Raw genomic sequence first — 19,575 nt, 5'->3', positions numbered from 1 at the left:
TTCAAGAGTTTTACGAAGTACAACTACATTCACCAAGACCAAAGTTCTAACTTTCAGATAGCAGAGCTTCTGCGTATAATCGCACAGAGGAATAGCCTACACAATAGACTCCTACAGAGTGTCAGAAGCAGCTTTGCATGTGCTTAAATTTTAAGATTAATTGAGCAACTGCAGCAGCAAACACCAGCAAAGTACACGCACTAAATCGTGACAACACCAGCTGCAGCAATATGCTATGACTGCATCTTTGACAGTGCTGGCAGACTGTGCAGCAACTAACATCTTGAACATTTGTCTAAAATTTCAAATTGTAAAAACGCTTTCCCCAGGGCAACTACATATAGATTAAAATGTTGAAGTTATTAAAAAAGAAGCATAGCTGATAGGCTTAGAAAGTGTCAGTTAACTCTTTCGTGACCCCGCCATAGGCCATCGTTCATGGGTAAACGACGATCTCAAACCTCCCGCAAAAACTAAAAACTGTGCTATTTGGACAAATAACGCCATCTGGCGTGTTCATTGGAAACCCCTTTTTCAGTTTTGTTGCCGATTGTCTGCATTTCGCGAGGGTAGATGACATCGCGAGTGGAATTTGAACCTAAGGTAGTGGTGAGTTGGGCAAAAATGCCGCCTTGTTTCACTGCGTGCTCTGCAAAGGCTGACAGTGGTTTCAGGGACTTCGGCCACTGCTGATGCTGATTTTTTTTTATCCCAGCAGCAGTGATGACTCCAGCAATGATGTGGATTCTTCAGATTTTAGTTCTGATGACCAGCCTCAGACTGACAGGTGCTGCCAGGGAAGGTTAGTTTTTGACTTCGTGCTGTACATATAAACAACACATGCCTAATATCCGACGACTGTGGCATTCATTTCATGTGTAGGGTCCGGACAACGTGCGGCGGGGATATTTTGCCAAGTGCACCGCGCCATATCGAGTTATCACCTTCAAGATAGCCTGGCATTCGTGTAAATTTAGCGCAGCTAAGCGACACGTGCTGATTCTCAAGAGCGCTAAATTTTTTTTTCTTGCTTTTTACCACTGCAGTGATGATTTTGTGTCAGAACACAAACAGGTATGCTTGGGTGCATATTTTAGAGAGTCCAACTGACTCAAGTGGCTTCGCGGAGTGGCCCAGCCATCAGGGCCGCTAGGTTTATGTATATATTGAACCATAGCTTAGGAACGTAGAAACATTTTATATGCATCTTAGAATTCCTCAAATAATTTTTAGGCTCAGTAAAATTGGTTATTGTTGACCAATAAACTGTCAATAATTACACCTTTCACAAAACTACTCTTGTGTGTTTGAAAGAGAAATCTAAGCTACACTTTTTTCAATAGCAATGCTAAACGTGTCCAATAGCTTAAGAGGAAAAAACTTTTCTGGAAGCACTCAAAATTGGCCATTTTTCCCGCAGTCGCGAAAGAGTTAAACCACTGCAGCTTCGCAACGCCAACGTGCTCACCGCAGTTCCTTTCATCCGAGTAGTCGCGGCAGTCCGCAGTTCCATCGCACTTCCGGCGGACATCGATGCAGCTTCCATCTCCACAACGAAACTCGTTGTCTTTACAATCTGATAGAAGTGTACAGAAGTGAATGTAAAGGCTACAACGTACTGAATGCCTGCAACATGGCAAAGCAGCAAGACGTAGTCAAGCAGACGTAGCAGCTTCATAGAAGAAGAGACCAAGAAGGTGTAACGGCACATGAAGATGTAGCATGAATTAAGTGCAACATAGCCATCTTAAAACCGCAGAATTAGCCCCTCTCGGCAGTCGTGAAATGCTTACACAATTGTTAAACGGTTGCAGAAGGCGAGCTGTTTATCCCACAGCCCAAAATAAAAATGCGACATTTAGAAAAGACCCAGCTTTGCATTTCTTTCTCATATGACCCATGCATTTCAATGTGATGCATTGGGCACTGGACCCACACAGTTCTTGCATTTTATCTTGTTGCACTGTTCTACACCATGGACATTTACCTACCCAAACTGCGCTGCGTTTTGTATAGACAGGCCCTTTCAATTTCATTGGTGGAGTACAAATACACGCTGAAGAAGGTGGCAAGCGATGGTACCAGTACCACAACCAGCACTTGGCCCAGAGGCAGCAGCACTCACCACAGTTAGTTTCGTCCGAGTAGTCTCTGCAGTCCGCTGTGCCATCACACCGCCTCCTAGCCTCAATGCATTTTCCATCGCTGCAGCGGAACTCATCCTTCTGGCATTCTGAAATAGGAGCACAGCCAAGTTTTGACTCAGAGTAGAACAGGGTACACAAGTAGTTTTCCTTAGATTACTGCCACACTTTTCTTACCACGTACTGCCAACAACAAACAAAAACTCAAACAGAATGATCAAAATCTAAATACGCGAGCGTTAACATTCCGTATCAGTGGTGAAGTAACAGCAAGGTTCAGGGCAACTCAATACGAAACCTTATGTCCGCAGTTCATGGCTAGAAATGACTCGCGCCATTTCCGAATGGTCAAGTTCGGGTTTTACTTTTTGCAAATACACCTGGGCTATGCATAAGTGCACTGTTGTGGAGGGCTGCAAACTATATTTGGGCCACCCAGGATGCTAAACTGAGCCAAAATCGTGACACACAGGGCCATGGTAAAAAGGGAATTTGACCCCAACCTTTGGGCTCAGTAGTGCAACGCCTTTGCCACTAAACCACCGTGGTGGGTCCTGTTGCCCAATGTTGATAAAAAAATTCTGCAAAGTGAGAGTCCAGTATCGTAGACTAGTGCTCTACCTTTCAGCTGCTGACACTGCAAATGCCTGGAACTGGCAACAGCACGAACACACTGCACGAACACAGTCAAAAGCTTCAAAATGCCTGCATTTTTGTCACATTGTGCCATCAGACTGTGAAAGCTTATGTCTGCTAACAAGAATTGTCTTCCCGTGGGCACTACCAAGCTCAAAGCATTGCCTCAGCAGCCACATTACAGTCAGTCCACTGCATAAGCATTTACACTGATGGGAGTGCATGTCGACTGTGTTTGAATTCTGGGTCCTTTATTACGCCGAGCTTCATCTTTCAGCGAGAAGCTGCCTGAACTTTAATCTCAGCGGAGTGATGGGAGCCCATGGTTTCAAAGAGACCCTTACCACAGTTGGCTTCGTCTGAGAAATCGGGGCAGTCGACGCGCCTGTCACATTTCCTCCTGATGTCGATGCACATTCCACTGTCACATCTGAACTCCTTTTCTGTGCATTCTATGCAAAGAAACACGAGGACCGTTAGCAGAGAAAGTAGCAAGATCCAATCACTCCGAAACGGGCAAGGACATTTTGCGGCAGTGCTTCGGAGGATGTGGCTTCCTTCGCAGAAGTTATTTTGAAGGAAACTGACGGAAAGGCGAGAGGTTTAACTAAATAAGATTCTTTCGTCCAAATCATGTAGACATGCTACAGAGGCATTTCACGGCATTTCTGATGCTCAAAGAAACCTCTCCACAAAGTTACTTATGCAGACAACATCCAGAAAAGTAGAAGCAACAGAGGCACTGAGAAGATTCCTGCACCTTAAGGAAAGCAACTCAATAAAGCTGCCAACAGAGTAAACTCGGGCAAGTTTATTGCTTACGAAAGCATCCCTAAAACTTGTTTGTAGAGGAATTGTGGCAGTTTTGATATGCTGGCATATATCAGTCGAAGCCACCGAACTAGAAAGTACACCTGCTGCATCTACACTGCAGTGCAGAGGTACAGTCCTTGTCAAAAGTTCCTACGCCTGGCCAAAAGTTTCTGGGCCACAATGAAGTCAACGCCTTCAAATACAACCGAACGATTTCATGACAGAAAGAAAAGAGTGGTTTCGACGTCTTTATGGAAGAAAACATTTCAGACTCATTCGAGAGGAAATCTTGGATGCGGATTTCTTAATGTCCTATAAACCTATTGTAGGGCCCAGAATTTTTGACAAAGACTGCACATTAAAACAGCACAAACATAAAACCACCGCATGCAGCTGCAAAAAACTCTCAAGTACTCGTATTACGCCCTAGCCAATTATCAGGTGCGGGTCCCCCAACTTTTTCTTCCATCAAGAAATAAGTGTAAGGAAGCATTCTGAATGCATTAGGCCAGTTTCAACTGCATGTGATGCAATGCAGTGGCACCAAGAAAGAATCTTAACTAGGGAGGAGAGGTCCAGCTAGTGCATGTGGCGGTAACCACATCGTAGATGCTCTTTAACGTTTACTGCCACCTGAAATGCGACGTCGAGCAGGGATATAGGACTAAATTAAACCAGTGACTAGACAAGACGCAATAAATGTTATGCGAATACAGTGGCTGTCACAAAATGTGTAGATGCTGTGTCTGTAGACATCAAACAAACAATAATGAAAACTGAAGAAAATAGTCTGGTGCTGGAGGCTCTTAAATTCAGAAATGTATGAAAGGGTGGTCATCACTTTGTTTTAAATTTATCTGACTTCTCTGATAAGCTTAAGAATTTCCGCATATGGGGCGAGGACGTTCAGTTCCAAAACTACTGAACAGCACAGTGCAGAACAAACAAATATTAAAATTATAAACAGCCCTGGTACGGAACTGAACAATGGAAATAATGGCACGTTCCCTGAACTGCATCTAAGGTGTTGTGGCTGTACGAGGCAAGCTGCACATCTACTGGGCACACTGGGTCCCAAAAAACAAGCAGTATAGAAAGGCACAAGCAAAGCACAAACAGCAACATACCACAATGCAACTCATCTTCTTGATCAACACAATCGAACTCTCGGTCACAAACGTGTGCTCGGGAAATGCATCGAGCACTGTCGCACACAAAGTCACAATCGCACCGCTCCCCAGATGCAAGCAAGGCTTTGCCTATAAAAAGAACCATGCCATGGTTGCAGCAAGCACATGCAGCACTCCAGTGTGCCTCACAGATGCCACCCACAGCAGAGCATGCAAGCACCACAGCATAAGAAAGGCTACACAAAAAGAACTCGCAAAATAGGTAGCAGAAAAGCTCGCACCAAGGAGAAAATACTGCCCACATAGTTCACTGCTACTTTAGTTCATGCAAAAAAAAAAAAAAAAGACATTTCCCACTTTGTACATTGTTTAGTACTACTTTACTTTGTCAGGTCATGCCACGGTCCTGCCAAAAAAGGATAAAATTTTGACATGTTACACGTCGACCCTTTGTTTAATTGCCTGTCCTTGGTCTGTCACTAATGCTAATAGTATGACTCCTATTATAGCTTTGATGTCTTGGCACAATGAAAGTAGACTCAATGGCAGAGTAAGTGAATAGTAAGCAGCTTTTTGCTCATTAGCTTTATTCCAGGATTGACTAACAGTTCAATATGACAGTAAAAATAGTATTTATTAAAACTTTGAGGGCAGAACTGAGATATTCCCAGTAGTACAGCAACCAAAACTAAGCTTATAATCCTGGGCTTGCTCAAGCGTAGAAATTAAGGTGCCAAGGCTTTGAGTTATTCTACAAACTGCCAATTTTAAAGGGACACTGAAGGGAGTTTAACGTTGCCTAAATGCGATGCCAGGTTATGTGTGGTTCATGTTCCTAGTTTTTTTGTGTGCGACTTTACAAGCATTTTTTTAATGAGAAAAATGCATATAAAAGCATCGTTTTCCTTCAACCATTCTCCTTGCCAGTGAGTTCGCAGGACTTAGTATAACCGCTACGCAAAACAAAAAGTCGATGTTAACCTCATATGAAATACATGAAAAAGCAAATTTTTAATGTGGGAATGGCATATGAAAACAATGCGCATCAGTGCAACACTGTTGCAAGAATTGGTGCGGCAGCCGCCCACGCATAGCACACGGTGCCTTCTCTTCTGCCCATTACAGATTAATTATTCAACAGATGTCGACAGCCTTAATTCAACAGTGGATTACACCGGTTGAACTGCAGAATGCTGCCACAGATGTGACTAACTTCAGTGTCCCTTTATGCAGCCATACACACACACACAAAAAAACAGGGCAATGTAGCAAAGCCTAAACAAAGCGTGAACAGCAACATACCAGGCCACTCATCGTCACCATCAGGGCAATCAAACTGCCCATCACCAACAAGCGATTGTGGAATGCAACTGCCATTAAGACAGCGAACGCCTTCCCGACTGCCCGACTCCTCAGCGGCACGCAAGACTTTAGCACCTACAAAAAGTTGTCCTGCGGGTTCACAAGCCACACATGCAACAGCAAGCACTCCAATACGCAAGCATGTTCACCAAAAGGCCTCCCAGCGCAAAGCAGCCAGCACAATGCATCCCCAGCAGATGAGAACAGACCTTCAGCCACTGCCTCGTCGTCACCGGTTTTAACCACCTATCCGCACGGGACTGGCTAATGACACTAGCGCGCGTTGTCTTATCACCTACCTTGGCTGTTGCCACAGGCCCACAATACTAGCACTATAAAAGAAGGTTTAGTTCACAACCGAAGGGATGCTACAACATTCCAGTACTTCGCTAATGAGTTGACCGGAATGTTTTGTAACTTTTGAACAGGCTTACCACGCAAGTTTCAAGCACTTCAATGAGATAAGTAAATACTGAGGAAGTAAACAAAAATTGCTGCCATATCACGAGAAGCACCAAGATAAAATAACATACGACAGTTCGTTTCATCTGAAGAATCTCTACAATCTCTGCGGCCGTTGCAACGCAAGTATTCAGGGATGCACGTCCCATCTTGGCACTGAAACTCGTTTTCTCTACATTCTAAAGGAAGAAAAAGGCAAACAATAAATGAAAGCAAACCAAAAACGTAATGTTTTCCTGCAGCAAGAAAGTCCAATCAAATCAGACAAAACTTTTGTTCATGCTGTGCGACGAAAGCAAACCAAAAAACGCAGACAAATGCTGTGTGTCAGACTAAACGCTTGTTCATGCAATGTGTGAACACATTGAGAAGACTTGGCAAAATACTGCAAAAAAAGAAAAAAGAAATGAGGGGAGGGGAGACTAAGAAATGCAGTAGCAGAAAGTTTCATAAAATGTTAAAGGATATAGAGAAAAGCAAGACAATGTAAAGGTGTATAACCTTTGAGATCCTACATTGTCATGCTTCAGTTACGAACACACAAATTTCAACTTACCTAGCTAGGCATGGTAAAATCTATGTCATGATCAGACATGGTACGAACTTCAGGACGATACAAATTAAAAATGTAGAGATGCATTTTGCACCCCAAGAGATACGAATTGTTGAACACTTGAACAGAAGAAATACAGCCCCAGAAAACTGCACGTAGTGTTCAGACATACACACTTAATAGGACCCTGCTTGACCACTAAATTGGCTCCATAACTGGGGCGAGCTTCATTTAACTGACTCGCACAACCAACTAGGCAATGATCAGTTTTTAAACTAATCCTGTGATGCCCCAGTTTCCGCAGCCATACAACAAGTTTTAAACCAAGCTTTCACGAACAAATATAGCCTAATGTTTTTGCACTAAAAACATAGCTTAACTGTGCTAATTAACTAAATAGAATGCTAAATCACACTTTAAAACCAAAAAATGCGATAGTTTTCAATCATGTCGCATTATGCGTACCAGCCAGCTTTAAAGATTCTTGAAACACTGCCCTAGTAGAATACATGTTTAGGTGGTAATCTGGTTGTGAGGAGTAGTTTTGAATTTTGCATCAGCCACCAATCATACACGATATTAACAATTTTTACTGTAATTTATACATACAACTTAAGGGGAGACACTGCTCTGAAAAAAAAAAAATAATTTAAGTAAACTCTGTGAAACTTGTCAGTCTTGCTGCTTTTCCCCCACTGATTTCAAATATTCCATTATTTTTTGAGTGAGTCAATTAGTTCCTGAGGTAATTAGAGGTAATTCGCCATTTTTGTTGGAACAATAGATAAAACACTGAACAGTGTTGGTCATAAAACTAATCTTTACATTTACCAACACTATGAACCCTGGCGAGTGCAATAAGAGAATCAGCTTTTTGATGCATCGCTTGGAATTCATTTTACAGCTCATTAAGCCTTGGTGGCACCAGTGGCAAGGAACCATTTTGAGTGCCCATTTCAAACACCGAAGTTTAATGAGGTGTAAAATTAGTTCCAAATGATGCATCAAAAAACTGATTCTCTTATTGCACTCACCAGGGTTCATAGTATTGAGGAATTGAAAGATTACAGTTCTATGACACACAGTTTTGTCAATTGTTCCTCCAAACATGGTTAATTACCTTCAATTATCTTGGGAACTAATTGACTTACTTGAAAAATGCCATATTTGAAATCAGTGGGGAAAAGCAGCAAGACTTTCAAGTTTCACACAGTTTACTTAAAAATTAAAAGAAATTGTTTTAAGAGCCATGTCCCACCTTAACCCGGACCCCAAGCTCAATCGAAATTTCTTCCTGAAAAACTGAGTCAGTCATTGAGGGGTGAAATGCAGACAGTTGGTAGAGCGAGAAAAGCATACCTTTGGTGTCTGGGACACAGTTTTCCTCGTCATCCCCATCAGGGCAGTCTTTCAGCTGATCACACTTTTGCCGATTGTGAATGCAAAGCCCAGACAAGCATTGGTACTCATGAGCATGGCACGGGCGACCACCTAGAGAAGGCAAAGATTTATTTTTTCCCCAACCAAGTTCTGAAATGACTCATGACACTATCGAATATAAACTGTCACCCTAACTTTTCTACCCATTAGAAAATAGCCGTGAAATACAATGCCAACTTGGCCAGAACCACTGTTGCATTCTTCTGAAAGTTTTTAAATAATTGATTGATTGATTGATTGATTGATTGATTGATTGATTGATTGATTGATTGATTGATTGATTGATTGATTGATTGATTGATTGATTGATTGATTGTATGGTTTAACACGGTGACGCAACGCAGGCAATGAGGCGCGCCGTAGTGGAGGGCTCCGGATTAATTTTAAAAAACCTGGGGATCTTTAACGTGCGCCGAAATCTCACACACAGGCGTTTTTGCTTTTCGCCTCCATCGAAAAGTGGCCGTGGTGGCCGGGAATCAAACCCACGTCTTCGTGCTCAGCAATGCAACGCCTTAGCCATTGAGCCACCACGGCGGGTTTTAAATACATGTTCATGCAGGCTTCAGTTTTCAACAAACCCTCATTTTGCATTAAAAATTAACGTGGCTGGGGCATTGTATCAACAAAGCTGGAATAAATGCTGCCCTGAGAGTGAGCAGTCCAGTGACAGGGTTACCCAACCATGCAGGTACAATTTGCCATGCCCATGATTTTCCCCCACAACCTCACGTCCATGTCGCCAAGCATAAAAAAAAAAATCAGGTGTTAGACTTTTAAAGGAATTAGTAGGAGTGCAACAAGTGCTACTCACCGGCACAAAATAACTCATCTTCACCATCGGGGCAGTCCGAAACGCCGTCACACTTTCTGGAAATACTCAGGCAACCTCCACCAGTGCATCGAATTTGGTCCGACCTGCAACTTGGGACTGAAATGAGGACGGCGGGGGTAAAAATAAATTCCACAGTGCTCTGAACTTGCACTACAGTCTTGACACTGCAAAGGACTAGGGGTAATTTGTTGCCAAACTACGAAGAAGCTGCAGCAGTCTGACAATACTGCAAACTATCGTCTGTGTGCCTTCAAAGTTTGGAGTGTGCAACTGACATATAGCGTTTCCTTTTCGGGGAGTTTGGAGACACTTCTTTTTCCTACAAAATATGCAGTCAAATGTCTTCCCTTTCTCTGTGTTCCTCACAGAACTGTGAGAATGTCCCCTTAGCTGACGTTTAAGACCACAGGGCAAAGACTTAGCATCAATACCTAACAGAGACTGCACATGACACAAAGTCAACAATAACAATGAAGCTGTCTGTTTCTCAGTTTGTAATGTCAATTAATTTCAAAGTGGCTGTAAATTTCAGTGGTGTCCTTATGGTAGTCTGTAAAGTGATGGTGTTTTGTAATCTTCCAAACTCCACAACAAGACCAATGCACTAAACTTCCACTGCCCAGTGAAATAAATTAACGGAACTACGCAATGCAGCCAAAAAAACCGATCAGCCAGACTATTTGTGTTTCATTCGAACGGATCCCCAAGCCTCCATTGAAGCCGCAACTCACCGCACTGGTTTTCATCCGATCCGTCGGGACAGTCCCTGCGACCGTCACAGCGAGCCCGTTCAGGAATGCAGGTGCCGTTGTGGCAACGGAACTCTTGAGGTCTACAGACACCAGCTACAAGATTGCGACAGAAAAGAGGTTGGATCTCGGCCATCAGACAAGTAAAGAGAACACATTTTCAATGCAGCCAAGTGCCACACACTGGGGCCATTCGATCATCAGTCTTGGAATCCCTTCAGTTAATCTGCAGATAATTCTAAGACTTCTCGCCATAGAGATATTATGCGTAAAAAACTAATACTCGATTGAGAACCGGAAAGTCTGCAATGAGTTCGGGGAATGATAATGAAAGAGAGCCATTGTTTGCTAGATTAAAAACAGCCAAGTTGGCCTGAGAATTGCAGCAGGTAAACAAGCCTGCAGCAAATTTCACTGTGCAAACAAAAATTTTGGAGGAAAAGCTGATGTATTGTATTAAAACACCTTGAGGGTTACGTCATGGGATTTGCTGACTAGACATCAATGTAATTTCCTACGTAAGCCTGAGTAAGCGGATTACTGAATAAGAAAGAGAACAAAGCAAAATAAAATACACGTCTATTGATCTTGCTAAAGAAATTTAACGTAGAATGTGTTTATTGCAAATGGTTTTTCATTAAAGCCCCCCACTTCTTTAGAGTGGCCATTTTATGCCAAACTTGGTTACACATTTATCGTATGTGGAATCATGCAGCCAGCCACAACCATGTTGAACCAAAATTTACCCAGCGCAAAAACATTGTGACCTCATTTACAAAGGCACACCTTAAAGGCACCTTTGCTCATAAAATAGCCACCTTTTTGCAACTACTAGAGAAAATGCTAATGATAAAGCAAGTCAGTAGATCCTACTTATAATACGGTAGAGGAAAGCAATGTAAATGCACTGAGCTCAAACTTATACTGCAACTGGACTTAGCAATGTGCTCGGTGAAGTTGTGTCACTGATCAGGCATATTTAAATTATTAATGAATAACCAATATGCAAACCGCTGTTTCAATTGAGATGAAGGTTAACAGGTGCTAGTTCAGCCACCCACCGAGTTTAGTGCAGCAAATACACTGCTGCACAGAGAGAGATTCAGCAACAACTGCACTGTAATAAATAAAGGGGTCATGAACACAAAATACAAGTTTGTTTTATTCGAAATATTTCGTGTTCTATAGTGCCCCCTGCGCTTGTCCAAAAGCAAACAATGCTTTATTCACTGCAAAATTAATCAATATTAAGCTAAAATTTCCACTCTCGCGCCAAAAGCTGTGCTTGCAAACAACGTTTGCAATGACATCACAAGAACAGGTCTTTCAGCTAAACTTGGTGTGGAGCGGAGACTTGCTTACGGTTAGTCAACCTAAAAGGCGCCACCACACCGCGGCAAGTAGTTTTCTGCCTTTGGTTTGTTTGTGACCGTATTTAAACCTGGCTTGTTTTTGTTCATTTCATGAAACATGGTGCTCACTCGACAAATATGGTCACGTAAGACACCGTCGCTTCAATCGGCCAGTGTTGGACGAAACAACCCCAAAGCCCTGCAGTGCTGTGCATGTAAACAATGCATAGTGCGCGCAGTACCAACAGCAGTACGCATCGGTACTTCTATGTTTACGTGTGCTTTCATAACTTCAACTGTTTGTCCCACCATTCTTACTGATATAAAAAAGAATGTGCCCTAAATTTAAGCACAAATAGCTTGTTCGACAAGCTTATAATTTGCGTTTGCTTTTGCCGCCCTCCGCCAATCGCAGAGCTGGCTGGTATGACATCATAGGTTCCGTTGTGGGAAATGAGCTAGTGGGTCATATGGCTATTCCACTTTTTTTCTAATTATACACCCTATTTGAGCGAAGTTTACGTTAAAAGTGGTGTCAGCATGACGATTCTAACGAGGCAATCTTCTGAATGAACCAAACAAGCATTTTGTCTTCATGGCCCCTTTAAGGTCAAACCAAGTAGCCCTTGACAATTACCCTTTGGCAAAATCCCCACTTTTTTTTTTTTTACAAATGCAAGCTTAACCAACTTCAGCTCTCTAGCGAAAACGGCAAATTGAACGTGGAGCATTTCACAAGCCGAGCACAGCACTTTCCCGGCCAACAGAGTGACACACGGGCCGCCAGAACTAGAGCACAGGTGTAAGGGTGTGTCCCCTTTGAACGGCCGCAAGCGCGTAGTGCAGCCAGCGCCCCTTCCTCCGCCCCTCCCAGGCACTTACGACAATCAAGCTCATCGCTCCTATCCTGGCAGTCATGGTAGCCATCGCAGCGCCGCTCCATCTTGATGCAAATGCCATTGCCGCACCTAAACTGCCCCTGCCGGCATGCTGCAGTGTGAACGGGGTGGCACGGGCTTAGTGCAGGGTCGCAGCCACCGGAGGCAGCCGATACCGCAAGCGCAAAGAAACGCACCGCTTGAGCGAGACCAGGGCAGCAAGCGGAAAGCAACCCCAGTGAACACTACGAGAGCACAGCACCTACTGTTCGCAATAAGCGGCAGTGCTCAATTGTGGCAATAAAGGAGAAGCAGTTTTTTTTTTTTTTTTGATGATGATGAAAGAAACAATTGCAAAATCCAGATAAGCGCATTACGACAATGAAGCCTGTGTCCTCAATGAGGGCAGTTGATTATAGATCCCTTCTAAGATCGATGCTCAAAACTGACTACACGCATATTATGCATGTATGGTCAGGAGAAAATGAAACAAGAAAATGTGCCTTGAACACGAATGTGAAGGTTTCAGTCCATAGAGGCTAAATACTGAAATGGCATGGGAAGCTGCAATGAGTTCACATTACTACAGGCTTCCCAAGAAACCAGCGCGTCTACGAAAATTCTGAATTTTGTCACTGCTGACATTTTTGTTCGCATTTAATTTGTTTCCAACGTGCATGCATACACATGCATCTTACATTTATTTGTATTGAATTCACTGACATTGGCTTTACGAGTCAGTATTTTAAGAGTTAAACAATTATTGATTGCGATTCAGCTTTTGCTTTCACTGAATGCTTGTAGGCCCTCTTCATGTATACCTTCAATACTGTTCTGGACACCACTTTTATTTTTACGCGAGCCGCTTGCATCCTTGTATTCCTTGAAATTGGTTCGGCCATCAGAAAGGTGCATTTTGCAAAGCGAAAGCTGTTTATAAAATGTATAACAGAGCCCCGTTTATAGCATTTATTAAGAGCTCCTCAACAATCTGAATGACGGCATAGCAGCACTAAAGTATTTTTTTAAGACACTTGAATCTGCCACTAAAGGTAAATGCACATTAGTTTAAAAGTCGAGAAGTGATACACTACCGTGAAGTAGCGACATAAAATGACCTGCTTCCAGACATTATCGAGAGAAATCAACTGTTTGTGAACTTTAATAACGGACAGCTGAAACGAAAATTTAATTAAGCAAGACTACCACAGCCCTGTATTCCAGAAGATGCTGTGGAGGTTTCTGAAGTAAAGTTATGCAGAAGTCAACTCAAATTAAGTTTTTATATAATTTGTTATATAATTTTTTATATAATTTGTTGAACATATTCACTACTGTTGGATGTGTGTACTAATATGTTGTTCAGCCGAACAATCCTATATTTGAATCTAGTTTTTCAATCTGGTAATTCCTTATCTCTGGCTAAAAAAAAAAAAGCTTATAAATTGCACAATAACAAAACCAGGAAGCAATGAAACTGAAAAGGCAATTCTCAGTGAGGAGAGATGACAATGAGACAGACAAAAACAGAACAGCACAGAGATGAGGACAGATGAAACAGAGGAGGGGAGAGGGGGAGAGCAGGGAACAGCTTCACCCAAACCAAACCATGCGCCCGAATGGAAAAAAAAATCAAGATAGGCAGTGATGGGGCATTGCTTCTTGCACAGAAGAGAGTCTGGAGAGGGGGGACAGAGGCTCTTACGGCAGTTCCGCTCATCAGAGCCGTCTGTGCAATCTCGCCTGCCATTGCATACGAGCGTCCGAGCAATGCACTTTCCACTACCGCAGCGAAAGTCGTCCGCAGTGCAGTCATCCAGTGCGGCTGGCGGTGCTGGAAAAGCGGGCATCCACAAAATCCGGCGGCTGCGGCAAACTCCACCCAGGCGTTGCTACTGCGCGCGACGCACACTGCGCCCACAAGACCATGCACTCTTTTCCCCCACCCCTCACCGTCAGCCACAAAAAGCTTGAAAGCAGGTGTCTGGAAAGCTGCTCACCACTGCACTACACTGCCAGTCTCCCCTTTGAGAGAGTCATGCATGTATCGGCCAAGTGCAGCGCACAAAGCAAGATCACGTACAGGGATGCTGACAGACATTTTGACCGGAGGGGGACAGAAAGCGCAAACACTTGAGTGTACGTCCAACTTCTCGAGTGTTTGGCAATGCACATGATTAGTCACTGTACGACATAGTACGACCAATGGCAGGGGCATGCATGTTTCAAGAACGGAACTGACTGGGGAAGCACACTGCGGCAAAACAGAGCTGCGATGTGTGCACCTCAAGCACAGCAATTGATCCTAACCTTGTGGCGAGGAAAAAAATGAAGAAAAATAAGAAGATTTGTACAGCTATTTCAAAGGCTTTTAGGCTGCTAGAAGGCTTATGCAGCAATTTGAAGTAGCTTTGCAGGCTAAACTAAATACTGGACCTTGTAAACCGAGTTTTTTTTTTTTTGTTAACTGCAGAAAAACGTACACAGGTAATGCTGGTGTCAGAGCCCCTGTAAGACAAACCAAAAGCAGTGTCGGTGCTAAGTGAACCTAACGGAAGCACAACCCGGCTTTTTTTCATGCCACATCCCACATGCATGGCAGCATCACTGCATCCAAGTAGCACAGCAATGATGCATCATTCATTCCACATGCCATTCAGGTGTGCAAGGGTAAGGCTAGCAGCCAAGGCACACTGTGTGTGTGTGTGCGCGCGCGTGTCCGTGTGTCCAGGCGCTATTTGTCAGGACACCACTTACGGGCTGTACACTCTCGTTCATCAGAATCATCGTACGGGCAATCTAACCAGCCGTTGCATCGCAACGACCTCGCAACACAAGTGCCGAAATCACACTGCCACTGCCTAGATGTGCACACTGTGACACGGACACACGGGAGAGAGAGAAAGAGAGGGGGGAGAGAAAGCGAGAAGAGGAACAAGGAGGGAAGGGTAGACAGATGGGTGAGGAGAACACGGAAGGTTAGACAGTGCATGAGGAGGGGGACAGAGGTCAACAGATTAACCGTGTAGTGCAACAGGAGGTGAAGGCCTGGTGAAACATCACCACACCCCATGTGAATACATGAAGCATAGGACTGTGCTCAAAAAGGCACACAAGCAACCTCTCGCAAAGATAAACTTGCAAATGGAGGTGAAAGGTAAAATGTAGTTGTATGCCCTTCAGGAAGTCGTGCTTTGTGGCTGCCCAAAAGTGAAACTGTCTCAGTTCAACATTTCCTTTTTTTTGGCAGCTACAGCAGGTCCTACATTACTTAAAGACCAACTTTTTGCCGGTTTTATAGGCGATACACGCGAAAGATGAATATACTAGACTAGGAGTGACTAACAATGGTCATTGTACCCATAGGGATAAGCCGAATTCCATAAACGTTCTGGTCAAGTTTATTTGAATTAAGCTAAAAGCAATGGATTTTTAAAAAATAATCTTTAGCACAGACAAGTGTCCACAACTGGGCTGCTCTTTAGTCCTAAACAGAGGCCGATTGAAAGTCGATCTCAATGGTGATCACCTTGACACAAAAGGGGGGAAAACATCTGACACATGTGAGTCACAACACCCATGCAATTCTCAATGGTAGAATGGCTTTTGCAAAAACATGCACCTGAGCATGTCATTGTGTTAGGCAACACTGCGACCACTTAAAAAGCCAGATGGTTAAAGGACAGTTAACAATGACCCTTGAACACAAAGCAAGAGCTCTGCAACACAAACATTGAAGAACAAAAACGCACTGTGAGACAATTTGGTACAGTGAAAAACTATCCCGAGCGTCCTAGGTAAGTTGACAAAGTTGTGAGACACTAATTTAACCAGTGATTGGTATTCAAGGAATTTTTGAGAAGTGTTAATGTCAACTCGCATGAGCAGTGCACAACAATCTGAATTTCGAGGGAGTGTCAACCGAACGCATGAAAAAGGAACCACCTTTTCAGATTTAAAACCGCAACAGATATAGTATTTAATTGGGCTAGCAATCAGCAAGAGAACTCCCGGCACAGAGCCCCATGCACCGCAGATGTATCTTGTCAAAGCTTCTGATGAAGACCTGCTCTAGAAGCCCCGTATATAAACACTGCATAGCCACCGTTGCCTGGAAGGCACTGAATCGACAGTGGAAATGACAGTTTGCCAGCAATCCAACACAGCACTCCTTTGCATGCATTCCCTCTGCATGTTGTTCAAATATCGAAACTTGATATAATGAACCTGCACTTGCAGGCATCATTAAATTGGGAACTTCATTGTGTCGAAGTGTTAGGCTTCAGTGGAAACAAAATTGAAAGAAGAAAAGTCAATACATTGCAAATGTAGTTGAATATTTTTGCTTTGAGGCTTGACTGCATGCTTACCCCCACTGTAATTGAAAATAGGACAAGGCAGTAACTCTAAGAAAAAAAATACAAGGTTGGAAAGGATGCTTCTTGGCAATCAAGCATGCTTATAAGTCGGAAAAAACCGTTGTTAGTGAACAAGTATTTGCTGGCCCACTTACGGCAGTTCACTTCATCGGAGCCACTGCCATCGGGGCAGTCACTCACTCCGTCGCAACGTTTTGTCATGGGTATGCAATGCCCATTAGCACAGCTAAATTGATCAAAGGGGCACTCCACTGAAACCAACAGACCCTCACAGTCATCTTTTGCTGTGACAAAAGTTAGATTGGACAAATTACAGTCACTTCGCTTGTTATTTGCAACACTTCCAAGTCGTTCTTACGATTAGAAATAGCAGTAATGAAAATGTAGCTTCGAAGACATGAATTTTGATGGTGCATGCTTAAAATACAGCTTTACGATTAAGCAACCTAGAATGAACACCACTTCACGGTCACTAAAAAGCAATTTAAAATTGATTTATGCATATGTTTGACGCTTATGGCACTAGAAGCGTCAGTCCTGATAAGCTTGCAGCACCAAAATAGTTGATAAAAGCGTTCAATTCTCCCACTCTAGCTGCAATGAACTTCCAGGCGAGCCTCAGCAGTTACGAGCTGATGTATTTGCGAAACTGTCCTCCGAATAGTACCAATAAACTGTTTCCTGTAGAGCCGTTCCCTGTCGTTTCCCCGTCCTTTGCCTCGTCAGATATTGTAGGAATATTGTGACCTTTCCCCTCAAGATGGGAATTACGGCAGACACATTTAGCTGGCATCAAGAATTTCAATGGCACCTAAAATGACACTCCACGTCGAGAGGTTGTTTCCGCCCAGGCATGGACAGAAGTTTCACTGTTTTCTCCAGGAAAGACGTAATTTGTTGCGTAGCAGGAGCTTAATTTTCAACGAGCATAACGGAACATATGGTTGTACCAGAGGGGATAAAATAGGTCGCTCGCCGATAGAAGGTGACCTAAATGATGCACTGAAAGAAGTGCCCCTACAGTCAAAAACTCACAGCAGTGCTCTTCATCCTCTCCACCGGGGCAGTCTCTGCGTTTGTCACAGTGCTGAGAGCCATGAAGGCATTCGCCAGTGCGACACTGGAACTGCCCAGGATGACACCTTCCTGCAATGAAACGTGGAGGCATAATCGGGCAGGAGAGCGACGAAGAAATTAGACGTTGGAAAACGAAAAAGGTGGACAAATATATTAAGATGTCTTGAGAACAGGCGCAGATAAGCTGAACATAATGGCATTGCTGCAAGTTTTGTTGCGGCAACATCAAGACGCACCATCCAGATGGAATTTATAAAATAAACTTTGAATTATCTGAGTAAAAATAAAAACGATGTATACTGACATGAACAAAAGGTGATGAAATTAAATTATAAAAATTCTAGAAGAAAAGATTGAAGTACTCTGTGTAAGTGCAAAAAGATTACGTACAAAAATAATTTTAGGATAATATAAAAAAAGGAGGGAAATGAAGCAGAGTACTGCTGTGGCACAGTACCTACATTGCTTGTAACACCATACACACATTGTGCCACAAGCCAAGAAATGTTTCTTTAACCAATGCGAATGAATATTGATGTCTGTCTTGTTAATATTCAAGAGAAAGCTGGAATACTTTGCAGGTATGGTATTCTCTGGGGCTAGTACACTGAAAATAAAATTAAGGGAAGGGGCGGGGTGGGGGGGGACACTGCTCGTAAAACAGCTCCTTTTAATTTTTAAGTAAAACTGTGAAACTTGCCAGTGTTGCCGCTTTTTTCCCCACTAATTTCAAATATTCCGTTATTTTTTGTGTCAGTCAATCAGTTCCCAAGATAATTAGAGATTAGTGATTTTTGGAGGAATAGACAAAACAGTGCTAGTCGGAGAACTGTAATCTATATTTTCCAATACTATGAACCTAGGTGAATGTAACAAGAGAATCTGTTTTTTGATGCACCACTTGGAACTAATTTTACAGCTCATTAAACTTTGGTGGCACCAGTGGAAACGAACCATTTTTAATGCCCATTTCAAACACCAAAGTTTAATGAGCTGTAAAATTAGTTCCAAGCAATGCATAAAAAAAAACGATTCTTTTATGCATTCACCACGGTTCATACTGCAAAATGTAAAGATTACAGTTCTGCAACTAGCACTGTTTTGTCTATTGTTCCTCCAAAAATGGCTAATGATCTCCAATTATCTTGGGAACTAATTGACTGATTAAAATAATAGTGGCATATTTGAAATCAGTGGGAAAAACAAAGCAGCAAGGCTGACAAGTTTCACAGAGTTTACTTAAAATAAATTGTTCTAAGAGCTGTGTGCCCCCTTAAGGTAGTGAAACGGGGCAGTATAGCTGAATAAACAGCACCACCGATGGAATTGACCCGAGCGATGCGCCCCCTTCGCTTGCTTTTGCTTGCCTTGTGGATGGCAGTCACGTTCATCGGTGCCATCGGAGCAGTCCCGATGACCGTCGCATTTTTTCGAGTCTTCAATGCATCGCCCTCCGTCACAACGGAACTCGTGTGACTCACACCCTGGAAAAGAGTCACAGGGGCATCAAGTTTCCACCACAAGTTAGCAGAGCTGAGCCTCCTTGTGTGAAGGCATTGGGGTTACTGGGTCAGTCTACACCAACATGCAGCGCCTGTTTGCAGGGTTAGCAGCAGACAGTTCACGCACTAGCCATACTTTGAGCGCAAAACCGCCATATATAGTACCGGGTGTCGCAACAATAAACATTTTTAAGCAATTTTGAAAAAAAAAAAAAGTGCCCTCACACTGAAATTTCACACCGAAATCCCAGCTTGCCGCCTAA

General features: G+C 43.1%; 1 protein-coding gene across 1 annotated transcript in view; it reads right to left on the bottom strand.

Annotated features, from left to right (window-relative positions):
* The window catches only part of LOC144144629 (basement membrane-specific heparan sulfate proteoglycan core protein-like), a gene marked incomplete in the record, with an annotated part of 339,390 nt that overhangs the window by 104,804 nt on the left and 215,011 nt on the right, over positions 1-19,575 (bottom strand). Inside the window, 14 exon segments of the mRNA XM_077676148.1 lie at positions 1,469-1,576; positions 2,126-2,233; positions 3,125-3,232; positions 4,721-4,852; positions 6,026-6,175; positions 6,619-6,726; positions 8,460-8,591; positions 9,355-9,471; positions 10,107-10,220; positions 12,359-12,466; positions 14,060-14,188; positions 16,868-16,984; positions 17,769-17,879; positions 19,178-19,294. Of these exon segments, the coding sequence (XP_077532274.1) occupies positions 1,469-1,576; positions 2,126-2,233; positions 3,125-3,232; positions 4,721-4,852; positions 6,026-6,175; positions 6,619-6,726; positions 8,460-8,591; positions 9,355-9,471; positions 10,107-10,220; positions 12,359-12,466; positions 14,060-14,188; positions 16,868-16,984; positions 17,769-17,879; positions 19,178-19,294 (1,659 nt within the window).

Source organism: Haemaphysalis longicornis, unplaced genomic scaffold (assembly GCF_048455015.1).
Source record: "Haemaphysalis longicornis isolate Haplotype H1 unplaced genomic scaffold, Haemaphysalis longicornis Haplotype H1 scaffold_7, whole genome shotgun sequence".
In the NCBI taxonomy this organism is placed as follows: Eukaryota; Metazoa; Arthropoda; class Arachnida; order Ixodida; family Ixodidae; genus Haemaphysalis; species Haemaphysalis longicornis.
The sequence above is the reverse complement of the archived record's forward strand: the minus strand, read 5'-3'. Positions and strand labels throughout refer to the sequence as shown.